Source organism: Rhinatrema bivittatum, chromosome 9 (genome assembly GCF_901001135.1).
Source record: "Rhinatrema bivittatum chromosome 9, aRhiBiv1.1, whole genome shotgun sequence".
In the NCBI taxonomy this organism is placed as follows: domain Eukaryota; kingdom Metazoa; phylum Chordata; class Amphibia; order Gymnophiona; family Rhinatrematidae; genus Rhinatrema; species Rhinatrema bivittatum.
The window spans coordinates 141,321,321-141,338,666 of record NC_042623.1 but is presented as its reverse complement, the minus strand read 5'-3'; the positions used below and the strand labels follow the sequence as shown (position 1 = coordinate 141,338,666).

Here is a 17,346-nt window from a genome sequence, read left to right as displayed (position 1 = left end):
TACCAAATGGGGAAAATCCTTTAGTAAGTAGGCCTCTTAGATTGTAAGTCTGCTAGAAATATGGAAATACCTACAGAACCTGAATGTAATCCACACTGAACTATCAGAAAAAGAATATAAAAAGAAAATAATAATAAAAAGTCAACATGCCTTTAATTCTATTTAAAATAGGCAAATATCATGGTCATGAGCTCAATACTATAGTATTTACAAAGATGAAATACATTTACTTTGGCTGTATTGATGAGGTAAATATAACTATTGCTCTAATGGTGTAGTTGTCTGCTAGCATGCAAACCCAGTTTAAAAGGCCTCTTCTCCTAGCAGATACAAACCTCCCTAGTCCTCTAACTCCTATCCCCTTTTCCTCTTGAGGCTCCGGCCCCACCTGTATCCACTAGTGCTAGGTCCCATCTCTCTTCTCACTCACTGAAGCTCCAGCTCCCACCAATCCACAGTATACCTACCCCTCTTGACTGGGGAAGGGGCAAGGAAAAGGAAGACTGGTCTTCTCCTGCCATTTCTCTGGTGTGGAAAGGGGCAGACTGACAGTGATATGGGCTTCTGAGCAATAAGGGATATTGGCCCTAACCACCCATCCTAGGCTAGGGGACAGTGCTATGAGCCCTTGAGCACTATCCCTTTGTGTGGACAGTCCACACCAAGGGGCTTGCTATCTTGAAAGGAGTAGACTACCTATCTTAGGGGAATGTGGGAGGGGGAGTAGAAAAACTCCACTTTGGCTGTCACCCGTCCTCCTCCTCCTCCTCATGCCATTTATTTTGTTACCTATGCTAACTGGCTGCATTTCTCCCAGTTGGTTAACGCAGGATGCAGGTGATGCATTCAGTTTAAAAGGCCATGTTCAGTTTAACGTAGACATTTGAACATTGTCACATTCTTTATAGAATTTTAATAAATTCTCTGTTAAAGAGGGATTTACTGTCCACAGTACCTGACTGTTTGAAGGCATTTTTGCATGTAGAAACTTAAATTATATTCTCTGTGGAGCACAGCGAACGCAATGACATTACAAATAAATCATAAACACAGTTTATATTCTACATAGAAAAAGATCCAAAGGCTGACAGAACTGTTGTATAAAATAAAATTTTACTAAAACAAATGTAGGGCCTTATTTACCAAATATTTTCCCATAGACACAGAGGCCTATATATTCTTATGGATATTAGTGTCAATTCCATATTTAATGCTGGTTATTACACAGACCACCTAAATAAAGAAAAGAAAACAAACAAAAAAAGCAATTTGGAGCTTGTGTCACTTTCCACATTGTTAATTATGAAAGTTACTAGCACTATTACTACTGTCATAAAGACTGTTAATGGGTTTTTCCTCCCATAGATGTAATGAAGTACGTTCTAGTAAAGGCGAGCTCTTTAGGGATGTAGTGAAAGTAAGAGTGACAGGAGGCACCATCTCCCACAGGGTGAGTAAATATTGCATGTAATGGGAAAGGGGTGTGTTTTATGGAGGTTATTGCAATTTGTACTAGTACCTATGCAAAGAGCTAAGTTACTGCAAATTGCAATCACTTGGTGGACCATGTTTACTACCAGGAAAAAGGTGGGGGGGGGGAGGAGAGAGAGTAGGAGTAGGAATAGGAGAGAGAGAGAGAGAGAGAGAGAGAGAGAGTGAGAGAACCTAGCTGTAATGTCCTTACCCTAGATAGGTATTTATATCTCTATGGGAGGCCCACCTAGTAACTCGAGGTGAGGTTTAGGTATTAGTGTAGGGGTTAGGGGCCACTTTGACATTCAATGTGAGACGTACAAACAGAACAGTGCTCTCTTGTGAAGATTTGATGACCCTCGGAGTGAGGAAACTCACCCAAAGATGAGATTTGTGCAGTGTTCTCTCAACCTAGCTTGATGAAAAACATCACAAAACATAAGCCCACTCCTTCTCTTTTTTGGATTTGCATCACACCATACGATATGGTGCTATCGCATGTGTTAAAGGTGTTTTCACATGCGTTAAGGGCTTAGCACATTTTGATAAATGAGGGTGTAAGAGAGAGACTCCATTAAAAATGTTAAATCTATAAAAGAGGGACTCCATGTGTTTTTAGGGGAAGAAAGAGACTCTGCCATGGGATTCCGTAATGTGGCATGACATAAAATTATATAGCGTAATTAAATCATAAGTGGATTGTGATAAATTGCAGGAGGACCTTACGAGACTGGAAGACTGGGCTTCCAAATGTCAGATGAAATTTAATGTGAACAAGTGCAAGTGCAAGGTGATGCATATAGGGAAAAATAATTCCTGCTGAAGTTACATAATGTTAGGTTTCATGTTTGGAGTTAGCACTCAGGAAGAAGATCTAGGTATCATAGAGGACAATACATTAAACTCATCAGTTCAGTATGCTGCAGAGGTCAAAAAAGCAAACAGAAAGTCAGGAATTAATAGGAAGGGAATAGTGAATAAACTGGTGAATTTCATAATGCCTCTGTATCGCTCCATGGTGAGACCACACCTTAATTATTATGTGCAATTCTGGTTGCCACATCTCAAACAAGAAAGATAAGAGCAACCAAAATGATAACGGGGATGGAACTGCTCCAATATTTTATTTATTTATTTATCAAGTTTTATATACTGTCATTCGGATTCATCATCATAAATCCATCATAACGGTTTACAACAAATATGAAGGTTACAATGTTAATGGGGATAAACAGGGTTTCAAAAAGATTCAAACTGTTGTTAAATATAGGGGTTTCAAATGCTAGTTATTTACTGTTCTGTTTTACGTTTCACTTCTAAGTTATAGTCCATAGTTGTGATAAGTTCATTTATTCATTTAATTTTCAGGTTTGAGTGGAGGGTGAAGTTGTTGTGTTGTTCAATATGAGGAAAGGTTAAAAGTGTTAGAGCTGTTCAGCTTGGAGAAGAGACAGCTGAGGGGGGATATGATAGAGGTCTTTAAGATCATGAGAACTAGAAAGGTAAATGTAAATCAGTTGTTTACTCTTTCAGATAATAGAAAGACTAGAGAGCACTCCATGAAGATATCATAATTAAGCTCTAGAATTCATTGCCAGAGGATGTGGTTAAGGCAGTTAGCATAGCTGGGTTTAAAAAAGGTTTGAACAAGTTCCTGGAGAAGACCATAAACGTATATTAGTCAAGCTGACTTAGGGAATAGCCACTGCTTATTACTGGCATTAGTAGCATGGGATCTATTTAATGTTTGAGTACTTGCATCCTGGATTGGCCTCTATTGGAAACAGAATGCTGAGCTTGATGCACCCTTAGTCTGACCCAATACGGCCACTTCTTATGTCCTTATGTTCTTAGAGGAGTTCTCTCATTTTCTTTGCATGACAGATTAAGCCAGATCCAAATTTAGATATCAGGGAGAAGATTGTTTTTGTCAAGCCTATAATCTGTGAGTACCTTTGGGAAGAAGAGGATTCTTTACTTCTATTTCATGGGGGTTTGTAAAGATGGAAGTCTTGTTGTTGAGAATCCCAAGGAAATCTTGTGTGTTTTGAACTTGACATAGTACAAGAAACCGTACATGCATTCTTGCTGCTTGTGGAATTTAATGGACTAGTTTTCTTCCATTTTTTTCTTTTGCCATCCTTTATTATGTATATTTTTGATCAGTAAATCTCCTTTTACATTTGGAACTTTCTAACACTGTGAGTACAGAATGTAGTATCCAAGTCCTCAGTACTTCACTGAGGGGTCAGTGCTCTGCACTACTTGGAAGGTGACCCTTGAAAGCAATGGGGGTTATACTGGTTAAGAAATTCACATTTTTAAGGAGTATAATGTATTTATTTATTTATTTACTTACATACTTACATTTAATAACACACTTTTGATTGTAAAAAGCCCAAAGTGGAGTATAACCTGAATTTAGCATTTAACACCCATATACAGTTCCTACTCATCTAACTTACTTTACTCTAATTATATAAATCCCACTAGCAAAAGAAACATAATTAATATATCAACTCAAACACATCACAAATACAATTCTAATACTAATCCAGCCCTCTTATATCTCCTCTCATAACTCCAACAAAACTTCCTAAGATATCATGTTAATCTTTCAAAAGTCCCCTAATTCCCAGTCTACCCAATCCCTCCCATCCTCCTCCATCAATCCAACTCCAATTCACAAAAATAAAAAACCTAAACATCATAGAACACAATAATCTACATAATACATCTCATTACCAGTTGGAAGCCACAATCCATCTCTTAGAACTAAATAGGATCGCATCAGTAATATTTTCAAAAAGATTTACACTAAACAACAACTCAGCACTGGATATGCTTGTTCAAAAAGTTAGATCTTTATTTTCTTTAGAAATGTCAATTTAATTCCAGACAGCCGCTAAAGGTACTGAGCTCCACAATGATGAAGTAAATAGTTAGTAAGCAGCAGCTACCTAAGCCTGCAAAGAAGATCTTAGTGGCCTGCAAAGCTAGTATTAAGAGAACTGCACTAAATACTAGAGATGTGTATCGTTTTTTCGCCCGAAGTAGGAAATTGAATGAAATTTCCTACTTCGTTGCTGTTTCGTTGTCCCCGAAACCCGAAATGAATTTTCCCCGAATTTCGGGGAAAATTCGGTTTTCGGGTTTGCCTGGGGAGAGGGGCACAAATTTTTTTTTTTAAATAAAAAACCACCCCAAACCACCCCAAACATTTAAATTAGCTATAATACACCCCCCCCCGATCCTGATCCCTCCCTAAGACTTACGAAGATCCCTGGTGGTCCAGCGGGGTCCCGGGCTCCTGACCCCCCCCAAGGCTTGCCAATAATCCCTGGGGATCCAGCAGGGGTCCGGGAGTGATTTCGTTTTCGGCTGCCAGTAACCAAAATGGCGCCGATAGCCTTTGCCCATACTATGTCACAGAGGCTTTCGGCACCATTGGTCAGCTCCTGTCACATGATAGGAGCACAAGATGGCGCCGATGGCCATGTGACAGGGGCTGACCAATAGCGCCGAAAGCCCCTGTGACATGGTAGTTCGGGCTATTCGGCACCATTTTGAGGCGCAGGGCTTGCACTGTACACCGGGCACGGAGGGCAAATGGAAGCCGGGACCCCGCTGGACCACCAGGGATCTTCGTAAGTCTTGGGGAGGCATCGGGATGGGGGGGGGTTGTATATATGTACAAAAAATGCTTGAAAACTGTTTTAAATGCTTGGGGTGGGGTTTTTTTTAGCTTCGTTTCCCGATTCATTTTTCGGCCTGGTTTCGGGTTTCCTCGTTTCGTTTTTCGAAAAAACGAAATGAGAAAACCCGAATTGTACCACGAAGTATCCGAACCGAAAAACGACCCGGTAGAAAAAACGAAGCACATCTCTACTAAATACTGCTGTACACCTCAATCATCTGAAGATTAAAGAAAACACTTTAAAGTGCACCTTTCACTCAATTGGTAACCAGTACAGACCATGAAGAGTGAAGTAATGTGGTCGGCACTCCTCTTGCCCTTAATCAGGTGTGTGTGTGTGGGGGGGGGTGGGGGCGGGGGGCAGTGTTCTGTAACAGCTACAAAAGCTTTAGTCTCACTGTTGGAAGATCCTGATAAAGAAAGTTATAGTAATTCATCTTCCCTGGTACAATCACATGAAGCACAATGAATCTTTCCTCTCAAGAAAGTCATGTACCCAGTGGATATAACTCAAGGAACTGTCAGAGTGGAGCGGTGGCATCAAAAATGTAAAAATAACACAGAGGTTAAATAAAGAATGAAAATGAAATTATTTAATAAAATTAGTGAATACAATTGGACATAAAAATACATATCATGAAATTTAAAAAATGGAAAAAAAAAGAGCTCTAAAACCCCAACATGGCCATATTTTGGCAGGTTATGCCTGCATTTATTTTTTTATCCTCTGTATGTTTCCTTTACATTTTTGTTGCTACCACTCCTATCTTAAACATTGTGATTGGCATTTCTGCCTCTCCTTTATGCTACAGATATAGCTCAAGTTTTCTGTTTGAAGGTACCCTTTTCAGAGAATAAGGGTCTACTAAGTAAATTGCAATAAAAGATGTATCACATGAAAACAGACATTTTTACACGATACAAATTTTGCCATCTTCAGGAAAGTTTTAGCATGAATAATTATTGTACAGTCAATACTTTTTAGCCTAGTTTCCCACAGGGAAATGTACCTTATGAGATCATGTATGTCTGTCATTCCTCCCCCACCCTATGTGCATATCCCCCATTCCAATAAATTTTGAACAGTTCATCCAATTTCATTCTAATATATTATGTATTGTTCTGAGTTATTTTTTGTGCACCGCTTTGGGCTGGAAAGTGATTCATAAATTTTATTAAATGAATAAATCTATGCCACATGTAGTAGGGAATCTCTGGCTCACAGTTTTCATGTTTCTTCAATGTCCATAACACTTAGAATCCCTATTTCTTTCTTTCCTAGAGGGACACATGCTAAATCAGTTTAGTGGAAATCTCATGGAGATTCATCAAGCATTTTGAAAGCAGCACTGCCATTGTTTAAAAGTCACAACTTTGTGCAAATTTATGTACCATAGAAAGTAGCTAGACATGAAATGTTAATACATCTCCTCATTTACTGTGGGGCCAATATTTAGACGTTAACTGGTTGTGCACATTAGCTGGGTAGACTTGGCCAAGATATCTGGCAGCATGGCTGTGCTAATGAATATACTTGCCTATCCTATCGTTAGCCAGATAAGGTTTTCCAGCTAACTTTAGGACAGCTGTATAGCAGTCTTACACTTATCTGGCTTTGTAAAAGAACACAGTCAATAATCCATCCAACCCAGACACCTCACCTATGAAGTGCCTCAGGGCTCAGTCTTCTCTCTGTTCCTTTTCAAAATGTACATGCAATCAGTCTGTGATCTTATTCAGTCCTTCAACATTGAATGCCACCTATTTGCTGACAAAATCCAACTCTGCATCCATCGCCAATCTCAGGGGCGGGTTTTCAGAGCCCTGCTCGCCTAAATCCGCCTAAATCCGGGCGGATTTTGGCGAGCAGGGCCCTGCGCGCCGGTGCGCCTATGTTCAATAGGCCTACCGGCGCGCGCAGACCCCGGGACTCGCGTAAGTCCCGGGGTTTGGTGAGGGGGGCGTGCTGGGGGCGGGCCCGGTCGGCGCGGCGTTTTGGGGGCGTGTCGGCAGCGTTTTGGGGGCGGGCCCGGGGGCATGGTTACGGCCCGGGGCGGCCCGGGAGTGTGGCCGCGCCCTCCGTACCCGCCCCCAGGTCGCGTCCCGGCACACTAGCGACCCGCTGGCACGCGGGGATTTAGGTCTCCCTCCGGGAGGCGAAAATCCCCCGACAAAGGTAAGGGGGGGGGGGTTTAGACAGGGCCGGGCGGGTGGGTTAGGTAGGGGAAGGGAGGGGAAGGTGAGGGGAGGGCAAAAGAAAGTTCCCTCCGAGGCCGCTCCGATTTCGGAGCGGCCTCGGAGGGAACGGGGGTAGGCTGCGCGGCTCGGCGCGCGCCGGCTATACAGAATCGATAGCCTTGCGCGCGCCGATCCAGGATTTTAGCGGCTGATACGCCAGCAAAAGTACGTACTTTTGCTGGCCTGATACGCCAGCAAAAGTACGCCAATTCGTGCGGTTTGAAAATCTACCCCTCAATGTTTATCTTTCAGTAATAGCCCAATGGTTTTGCTGCCACAAGCACAAACTAAACCCCTCCAAATCAGAATGCATCTTGCTCACCCAACAAAGTCATTCCTTATAGTATCTACCTTCCCTGTCAGGTACTCCATTATATCCTGAGGAATCACTATGAAGCCTAGGGGTTCAACTTGGTCAAAACCTCACAATGGAAGCTCACATCACCTGGATGGAAAGCACCTCCATTATGTATCTGTGCCAGATCCATCAACTCTGCAACTACCTTGATAAACACAATCTTGCTAAGGCAATTCAGCTCCTACAAAGAACTGCTGCTAGAATTTTGGTAGGAGCCAAACCAACTGCCAACAGCATTAGACTAATACAACCTCATGTGCACTGGCTCCCAGTTGAAAGAAGGATAATATTCAAAACTCTCTGCTTTGTCTTCAAGTACATGAATAAACATGAACAGACCCCCTGCTTACATCTCCCAACTTCTCCTACATAGCCACAAGAGAATGCTGGTCCTCCCAAAGCACTCTTCTTTCCATTTGTCCTTTATCATCCTTTTCTTTATGAAAAATGGATTAATCACGTGACAAGGTTCTAAATGATGTACAAACACATACACACACACAATATCAGATATCCTCTGGCCTCCGTCTGATTGTACTGTATAAGACTTTGTGTTTCCAGCTGTCTAGCCCCCCGCCCTTTTGGTGTAATATAGTAACACCTCCCCCCCCCCCCCACACACAGATGTTATTAGTGGGGTCTCCTATGAGGGAAACCAAGAGGGAGGGGGCAGAAAGGGAATTCTTATTCCAACTGAGTCTCCCTTAAAATGGAAAAATGGGTCCAAAACCTACCCAGCACTTCCATCGGGGTAGAAGGAGAAGGCAGAAACCAAATTACATAAGCAAAATTTAAACGTTAGATGAAAACCCTTGAAGCATTCAAGATACTTCAAAACTTATGAATTTTATTTTCAAGCAAGAATTACCAATGCTGTATCTACCATGAATAATATTTTAATAACAAAACAGAATAACAGATATTCATATAAATGTTAACTCTTTTCTTATTTCTTTTCTTAGCTCCAGGAACTAGCAGAACCGGTTCTGAATATAAACCAAGATAACTATCAGTAGGGATGTGCAGCAGGGACGGATTCACATCCCTAACTATCAGATAAGTCCTCTATGAGTCCTCTCCTTTAAAGATGGAGATTTAAATCAATAGTTGTTCAAAGAAACTGATTCTTTATGTAAACTCTTTTTCAGAGGTTGCTTTGGAACCAACTGATGAATGATACTTTGAAAAGATTACTAGGAGACTTCTCTAGTAATTATAAGTTAGTCAATATTTGTGTCTCTCTTTCTCCTGTTGTCTCCTTTTACTTTTTCTGTCACTTTTTGATTTTGTTTCTTTAATCTCCTTTCTCTCTCTCTCTCTGGGGCAGATTTTCAAAGGGATACGTGTGTAAGATACGCACATAACCCCCGAAAAGCTGCCCCTTCCATCCCTGCGCATGCCGAGCCTATGTTGCATAGGCTCGGCAGCGCGCGCAAGCCCCGGGATGTGCATAAGTCCCGGAGCTTTCCTGGGGGGCGTGTTGGGGCGTGTCAGGGGTGTGTGTCGTGGTGGCACATCATCGGGGGGTGTTCCGGGGGTGGGGCCGCAGGTGTGGTTCTGGCCCGGGGGCATTTCGGGGGCATGGCCGAGGCCTCCGAAACTGCTCCCAGGCCGGGGAATCGCACGCCGGCAGCTGGCCGGCGCGCACAAGTTACACCTGCCTCAGGCAGGCATAACTTATAATAAAGGTAGGGGGGGTTTAGATAGGGCTGGGGGGGTGGGTTAGGTAGGGGAAGGGAGGGGAAGGTGGGGGGCACCAGAAAGAAAGTTCCCTCCGAGGCCTCGAAAGGAACGGAGGCAGGCTGCACGGCTCGGCATGCAGGCTGCCGATTTTGTGCAGCCTTTACTGTATCGGCCTGTCAGTGAGAGAAATGAAAAGCATGCCACATCCCTGCAATGCTTTCCTACAGCCCCAGGACTCAAGTCAGTAAAACAAATTCTTTACCCCTTATTTTCATATTTTTTTACCTCTGGTTTCAAGTGGTTATGCACCAAAATTCTGGAATAAGGTACCATCGCCCCATGACTTTAGTTGCATTACCACACTTTCAGGAAAAAAGCTAAGGCTTGTATTTTTGGCCATGCCTTTCCTATAGAAACCCTAAATCCCCTAATCTAATTACCTGAATTTACGAGTAGGGACCATAAGTTATAGACCACTGAGTTCCCAATGCTTAACTGTAAATTTAATTCTAACTGTAAAGTGGTTCCAAATGCTATTAGTTGATTTAAATTTGTTTATATTCTGCCTTGAGACCATTCTTGGGGAAAAAGAAATGCTGAATATTGGTGTTTATCCAGCTAAGGGCCTGATTTACTAAAGTTTTTCTCTAATTCTGTGTCTATGGGAATAATGCTTAGTCAGTGAGGCCCTAAATTAGCCAGTCAAGCAGTTCCACTCCAGAACACCTGCATCCTGTCCTTCATTTTGCCAGCATATTGGTGGTCACTGACCATGCCTAGATATTTAAACAACTTACCTAGGTCAGTTCATTCCAAACTTAACTGGTTACGTGACACTGAATATTGGGTCCTGGAATGATAACTTTATCATGTGAAAAAAAAGCAATATTGAAATAAACATGGCAGAAAGGCTTCCAGTGATTGTCATATCAGAACAGTGCTGGAAGCATCGGCAGCAGGTAAGAGGTTACTTCACTCCTGGCAGGGCATCTTGTGATCAGGGAGGATAGGGGTTAGAGGGTAGATGGTCTTGCGAGTGTGGGTGGGTAAAGCTAGAGGAGGAGGGTCATCAGGGAAGCAATTATTAAAAAAAAAAAAACAGGAAGGTGGGGTGGGGCAGTCTGCAATCCCACCCTCATACACACACACAAATTAAGAGTTTTTCATCAGGGTTTAGAGGTTTTGTGGTAACTCAGCCTGGCGGAGCCAATGTACACATATTAGGGAAGAGGATTATAATTTGCCTGCTCGCCTGCAAAGATTTTCTTTTCTAAAGTTACTTTGCTATTTAACTTGATATTTTTTAAGATATCCAGTTAAGTACAACGTTATCTAGCCACACAAGGCTGGATATCTAAGCCAGATACAGTTCAAGATCAGCTAAGTTAGCTGGATAATTTTACTTCTCCCCGAAATGTCCCCAGAATGCCATTTTTTTATCCAGCTATTTTGCTGGACAAGTGGCTGAATATGGCAAAACTTGCCATTTAGATAGTAACTTGCATTTAAATGGCATTTAAATTTTGATCTCTTTGTAGTTATGATTTAAAAAAAAAAAAATCTAACATATTAAATAGCCGAGAAGTAGCAGCAAAGACTGTGGTCAGTTATATACAGAAAGTTCTCAAGCTTACAATGTTCGATCTGCAACATTTCACTTTTACAACATCTCCAAATTTTCACATGTGCTCCATATCTCCTCCAGCTGCTGAAGTTTCCTGCCACCACTGATCTCAGTGTTTTAAAGGCTGGCCCCGCCACTCAGTGCTGCACACTGACAACAGCAATAAGTACTGAAAATCTAGAAGTAGCAGTGGGAGCACAGCCCCTTCTGCCTCTCTTGGTGGGAAGGGGGAGGGGGCAGGCAGAGGAATGGCCCATTGAGGAAGCCCGCTGTGGTTGCTAGCTGAGTGCTTGCAGTGGCAGCCAATGCAAGCAGGGGCATGGTTTAGAAAATTTGATTTTCTGCACCAGAGAGTAAAGAATTATTTCGGAAATTGCTTAAGGTAGGTTGGGAAAAAAAATCTCAGATGGACTTTTTTTTTTTTTAAGGGGGTGGTATTCCAGGATTCTTTTTGATCCAAACTCAGGGAAGTAGAGGACAAATGTTAACTTCTATGGATCAGTTTTAAAAATTAGTTCCCCCCCAAAAAAAATAAAAATGCATACACCGGAGAGCCAGCAACAGGGAAATCCCTTAGAATATGCCTGTGCTTTTAGGATTGTATTTTACAGTATTAAAATTTAGATTTATTTTCATGATAATCCGGTCTTGGGCCTTGGTGTTGGAATCAGTCCCCTATGTATAACATTATTTCCTATGAGAAAAGTGGTTTTGACTTAAGACGTTTCCACTGAAGACACGTTTTTCAGGAACATTTTAATTGTGTCTAAAGTCTGATGATTTACTGTAACCATGTCAAAGTGTGTACATACAAAGAACTTCAATGCAGCTATCATGAGATATCTGCAAAATTACCACAGCATTGTTAAGTTGCCCAGAAGCACATACAAATGTGGGTATTGTCTGATGACAGTGCCTGCACCACGAGAACATACTGTTGAAATTCATGTAAGTTGCACATTCTTCAACAGGTGGTTTCCAAAAAATGGTAAAGTGCTACAGAAGGTCAATCATTACATAATCATAGGGGCATCCTACTCAATGGGGTAGATTTCATAAACTTGCGCACATGCGTACTTTTGTTCGTACACCAGGCGCGAAGAAGAGTACGCGGGATTTCAATAGATACGTGCATAGCCGCACGTATCCATTAAAATCCGGGGTCGGCGTGCGCAAGGCTGCCAAAAATTGGCAGCCTGTGTGCGGCGAGCTGCGCAGCCTGCCTCCGTTCCCTCCGAGGCCGCTCCGAAATCAGAGCAGCCTCGGAGGGAACTTTCCTTCCACCTCCCCCCACCTTCCCCTACCTAACCCACCCCCCCAGCCCTATCTAACCCCCCCTACCTCTGTCGCGAAAGTTACGCCTGCTCGAGGCAGGCATAACTTTGCGCGCATCGGGCCGGCTGCCGCGCGCCATGTTCCGGTCCAGGGGCTGGTCCGGAGGCCCCGGCCACGCCCCCGGAACACCCCCAGGCCGAAACCACGCCCGCAGCGCCGCTCCCGAATGACGCGCCGGCTGCGATACGCCCCCCGATGACACGCGGATCGCGACATGCCCACCGACACCCCCCCCCCAGGAAAGCCCCGGGACTTATGCGCATCCCGGAGCTTTGCGCGCACCGGAAGCCTATGCAACATAGGCTCGGCACGTGCAGGGGGTGTTTGGGCCAGGTTTTCGGAGGTACGTGCGTATCTTACGCACGTACCTCCGAAAACCTGGCCCAATATGAAGTATAAAAAATGTATAGTATTTATAATACATCTGCCATCAGCCTAAAATGAGTGAGATAACTTGCACAGACACAGACTACATGCTTCGTGCTTTTTGAGGGCAAAGAGTTTAATTTATTTACTCAAGGCCATTTATTCTGTGGTACAAAGATAAATTGAATGAGGACTCCAGGTTTTATAGCTCTGCACACTAACCATGAGGAGACACTGGCAACAGTAATTTTTCCTCTCCTTCTATAGTTGCATTCAGTCTTGATGGCACTTTAAGCGGGAATTTTGAAACATCGCACATAAGTTAGCCAGCAAATATATGCAAAAGTTACATCGATTATTAAAGGGAACTTATGCACATACATCTGCTTTGAAACATATACCACCACCATCTACCTGCAGAAATTACACCTGCTAAAACGTCCACATATAAGGAAAATGTATGTACATACGTTTTAAAATCCAGAAGTATGCATGTAAGCCAAACCACTCTCCAACTCTTTTCCTAGAAGCATGTCTGCTCAATCCAGGTAAACTTATGCATGATTATGTCAGAAGCACATCATTTTACCTGCATAATAGGCGGCAAGCAATTTTGTAAAGGGCCACTTCTACATGTAAAACAATGTTTTACCTATAGAAATGCCTTTGAAAATTAACTTCCAATTTTAATGTAAATATGTTTGCATAAAGTATTTAGTATGTTCATTTCAGTTTCTAGCTCAGCATCACCATGAATGTCTACTTCTATGACCAACATGAGGTCTCATATGGCTAACTTACTTATGTATTTATTAACATTTATATTCTACCAATGTAGGCAGATCTCATTGGAGTACAGTTTAAAACCAACACAAATAAAACATGAATAAAAGTATGTATTGTCCTATACTTTATTTTAGGGAAAAAAGTGATTAATATATGCAGTTCCTGATTTTTGATTCAGATTGTTTTTCATTTCTGGGGAATGGTTTTATTTTCCTGTTTGGTTTGTTTGCCAAAATGAAAAACAAATTAAAGTAGAACCCTTCTACTCCTCCCAAAAAACACTGAACAGCTTAAAAAAAGGGGGGCCCTCTAGCTGCCATGGCTGGGACATCCATAGACAAAACAAATTGACTAGACCAGATGCCGAGACCTGGTACAAATGCTAAGGTCTGGATCTGGCACTGGGGCCTGGCACAGAGGACAGAACATAGGGCCCAGCCTGAATGTTTGATCCTAGCACTGGAGCCCAACCTGGAGGCTTAGTCCTGGTGCTGGATCCTGGCCCGTAGGATTGGTCCTGGTGCTGGGGCCCAGACCAGAGTCCTAGTCCCAGCTCCTGGGGTCTGTACCAGAGGCCTGGTCACAGCCCCGAAGGGTAGGCATCAGTAGCAGGACCAAGCCCTGATGCCAGCCTTGCTCTTGGTGATAGGATCAGGCCTTGGCACCAGGACCTGGCATCAGGGCCAAGGCTTGGTGCTAGGCCTAGGCCTAGACTTTTGCGATAGGACCAGGTTTCAGAGCTAGGTCCCAGTACCAGGCCTAGGCATTGGCCTAGGCCTGGGCAATAGTACCAGGCCTCAGGTCCAAGTCCCAATGCCTGGCCTTGGCCTCAGCACCTTGCCTCAGCATGAGGCAAGGCCTGGGTCTAGGCCTCAGTGCTGGGCCTAACATCAAGGCCTGAATCTTCCAGAAACACATTTTTGTTTTTTTTAAATGTAATGAATTCAAAAATACCCAAAATTTGTGGGCCCTTTTGTAGAAGGCTATTTTTGGTTTGTTCCATTTGGAACAAATGGCCTCATTCATTGCTTAGTTTGCATAGTTAAAAACAAATGCATGTCCCTAGTGATTAATGCATTCCTGTTAAATATTAGTAGTTATATAATATAATAGGTATTTTAGTTTTTCAGAATAGTTAAAATCTGTGAGGCAAATCTACATATACTCATTTTTATTTAAATAAGAATGCAGTTAATTTGTATCTGGTTGTTGAGCCTGAATCCTGTCTTGTTTGTCACTCAAAGACCAGAATTGTCTTTCCCTAACATGGCAAATGAAAAGATATCCAGCGTTACCATCGTAATGGAAGGAATCAAAGATAAAATGACAGCAACAGTAAAAAAAACAAAAATGCTTGTGCCATTCACTTTAGCGAGACCTAAAAGTAAAGTACACTGGAAAAAGATTGTGAAGAAAATATGAGCGACATTATTGATTAACTGGTTAGGCATGTTTGCTGCTCTGTGTACCTCAACATGATACAATTTTGAAGTTTCACTTCTTTCTTTAAATCCATGACTTGAAATTACAAATACCCTCAAGTACTTACCATTTCTGTCAATGGCAAAAGGCACATCAGTTGTGACAATTTCATAGTTACAGATTTGGCTGTACTGAGGAGAACAGTCTTCATCTACAGCTTCCACCTGTAGTATGCTGTCATAGATTTTCCCTTCCGTCACTGTGGCCTTGTAAGCAGGTTCCTTGAACGCAGGTGCAAACTCATTCATGTCATTTACTTGGATGTGAACCACTGCCCTGTAAATATTTAGGATGATATTTAACAGTAAATAGAATAACATTTCAAAAACGTTGAAGGCAATATTGGCTCTTTTCCAAAGGAAAAGACAAGCATCAGGAATGGGTATTTTTTTCCCAGCAATAATGGCCCAACTCCAACAGAATTATAGGAAACATAGTATTAAAGATAGAGATTTTCATTGACAATCACCAGATGAAAGACAATCTTGACACAGCTGTCTATTTCTTTCTGTAAATTCAATGCCAAAGCAATAAATTATTTAAAAAAAAAATGTTTCTGAAACTGCACAAAATATGACTTTCAGAAATAGATGGAATAATATTTTCTTTACCAACATTTTCTTATCTGTTATCTCACTTTAACTAAAACAAAAACACATGTAAGACCCCTCTGGAAAAAAGAACATTAAGGAATGTGCCCTATAATAGGTTTATACTGTAGGCCTGAGCAGTATATCATATCTCTCTATAGCAAGGATATCCAATGCCATTTTTCGAGAGTGGCATACCAGTCAGGATTTCAGAATAACCCAAATGAATATGCATGAGGTATATTTTCATCAATAGCGCTCAGTTGTGTACAAATCTATCTCAAGCATATTCAACAGAGATATCCTGAAAACCAGACCAGTTTGCAGACCTTCAGGACTGCAGATGCTCCTGTTCTACAGTACCCCAGTTTTCATATTAGTAAATGACCTTAATGGTTTTTAGAGTTTTGAGTTGGAGTTTGAGAGCGTAGAAACCTTTATCTTCTTCCCCTTGCATTAGATGTGCAGGTTTCATATCTTGGTGTTTTATCTTTGGCGTTCTAAATAATAGATTCTAGTCCACAGCTCAAGGATAGTGAGCTAGGTTCTCTCTTTTGGTATTTTTGTTTTGGAAAGAATTTTGTTTTATCTTTGTCTTTGTAGGGAAATGGCGGAGATATTACCCAACATTTGGACATAAGTTTCACTTTCTCTAGGGTCTGTAGAGGTAGGAATTTTATTATTTCAGTGACTGGAAGTTATCAAATGGTTTTGGAATATTGTAGTTTACCCCTCTGTCACACAGCCTGAGTAGGGTTGCCAGCTGGCTCCAGATTTTCAGGCCAGGTTGATCCAGTCCTAGTTTTACCCCATTGCATGCTGGAACTTATTCTGATTTCCCTATTGCATTCCGTAAAAAAAAAAAAGCAAGACTAAAGGTACCTGCATGCCTGAGGAGTAAAACCAGGAGTGGATCAACTTGTCCTGAAAATCTGGAATTTGTTGGCAACCCTTAGTCTGAGGGACTCAGAGCCAAGAGAAATCTTTTAGAGGAAAAAATGTTCAGGCACTACAACTTGGAAAGAGAGGAAGATGGAGCTACCCATCTGATGCTTACCCAGTGGAGACAGTAGAGGCAGTCCCAGAAACATATGTTTAGAAGGAGAGAAAAAAGAAATCCAGCAAAGATCTAGCAGAGGGATATCCTTTTCAGATAGGAAGGATCTTACATATATTCAGGAGTAGCCTAAAATCTAAAAGGGAAAAGAGGAGACCTTGGGCAGAGAGCCAAGGAAAAACAAATTTGTATTTGCATGAAGACTCCAGGTATTCTTGCTCACAATGTACATTAAGAACTTAGTACAAGAGTCACATATAGAACAATTAGAACAGTGTCAGGGTCAGTGACTCTTTTGCACAGAGAAAGCAAGCTACCACATCACAGATAATCATTAGCCACTTTGTACATTCTGCAAAAGGAAAACAATATCTCTCTCTGTATATTTCTTACAAATACTGGCACATATTGCCTGCCTGCTGTAGAGATGTAGTCTTACCCAGCTGATGTACAGTTGCACTGGAAACCTTTGACAGAGAGATTACAGTTTTTCCTGCTATTAGCAGCACAGCTATGACATAGTAACAGTGACTGAAAGAGCACACCTTGCTTTCTCCTCTAAATATAACACTTTTTAATATGCTTTTCTCTGGAATTCTGAAGTAAGGAGCTTCAAAATTCTCTCTCTGAGATCCAACAGAAGAATGACTAAGAACA

At 42.0% G+C, this 17,346-nt stretch overlaps 1 protein-coding gene across 3 annotated transcripts in view; it reads right to left on the bottom strand.

Moving 5' to 3' along the window:
• CLSTN2 (calsyntenin 2) overlaps positions 1-17,346 on the bottom strand; it is a 1,635,505-nt gene that overhangs the window by 534,458 nt on the left and 1,083,701 nt on the right. For all 3 annotated transcript variants that reach the window (XM_029615596.1, XM_029615595.1, XM_029615597.1), the window contains one exon: positions 15,110-15,318. In XM_029615596.1, coding sequence (XP_029471456.1) covers positions 15,110-15,318 — 209 coding nt within the window. The remainder of the gene's footprint in view (positions 1-15,109; positions 15,319-17,346) is intronic.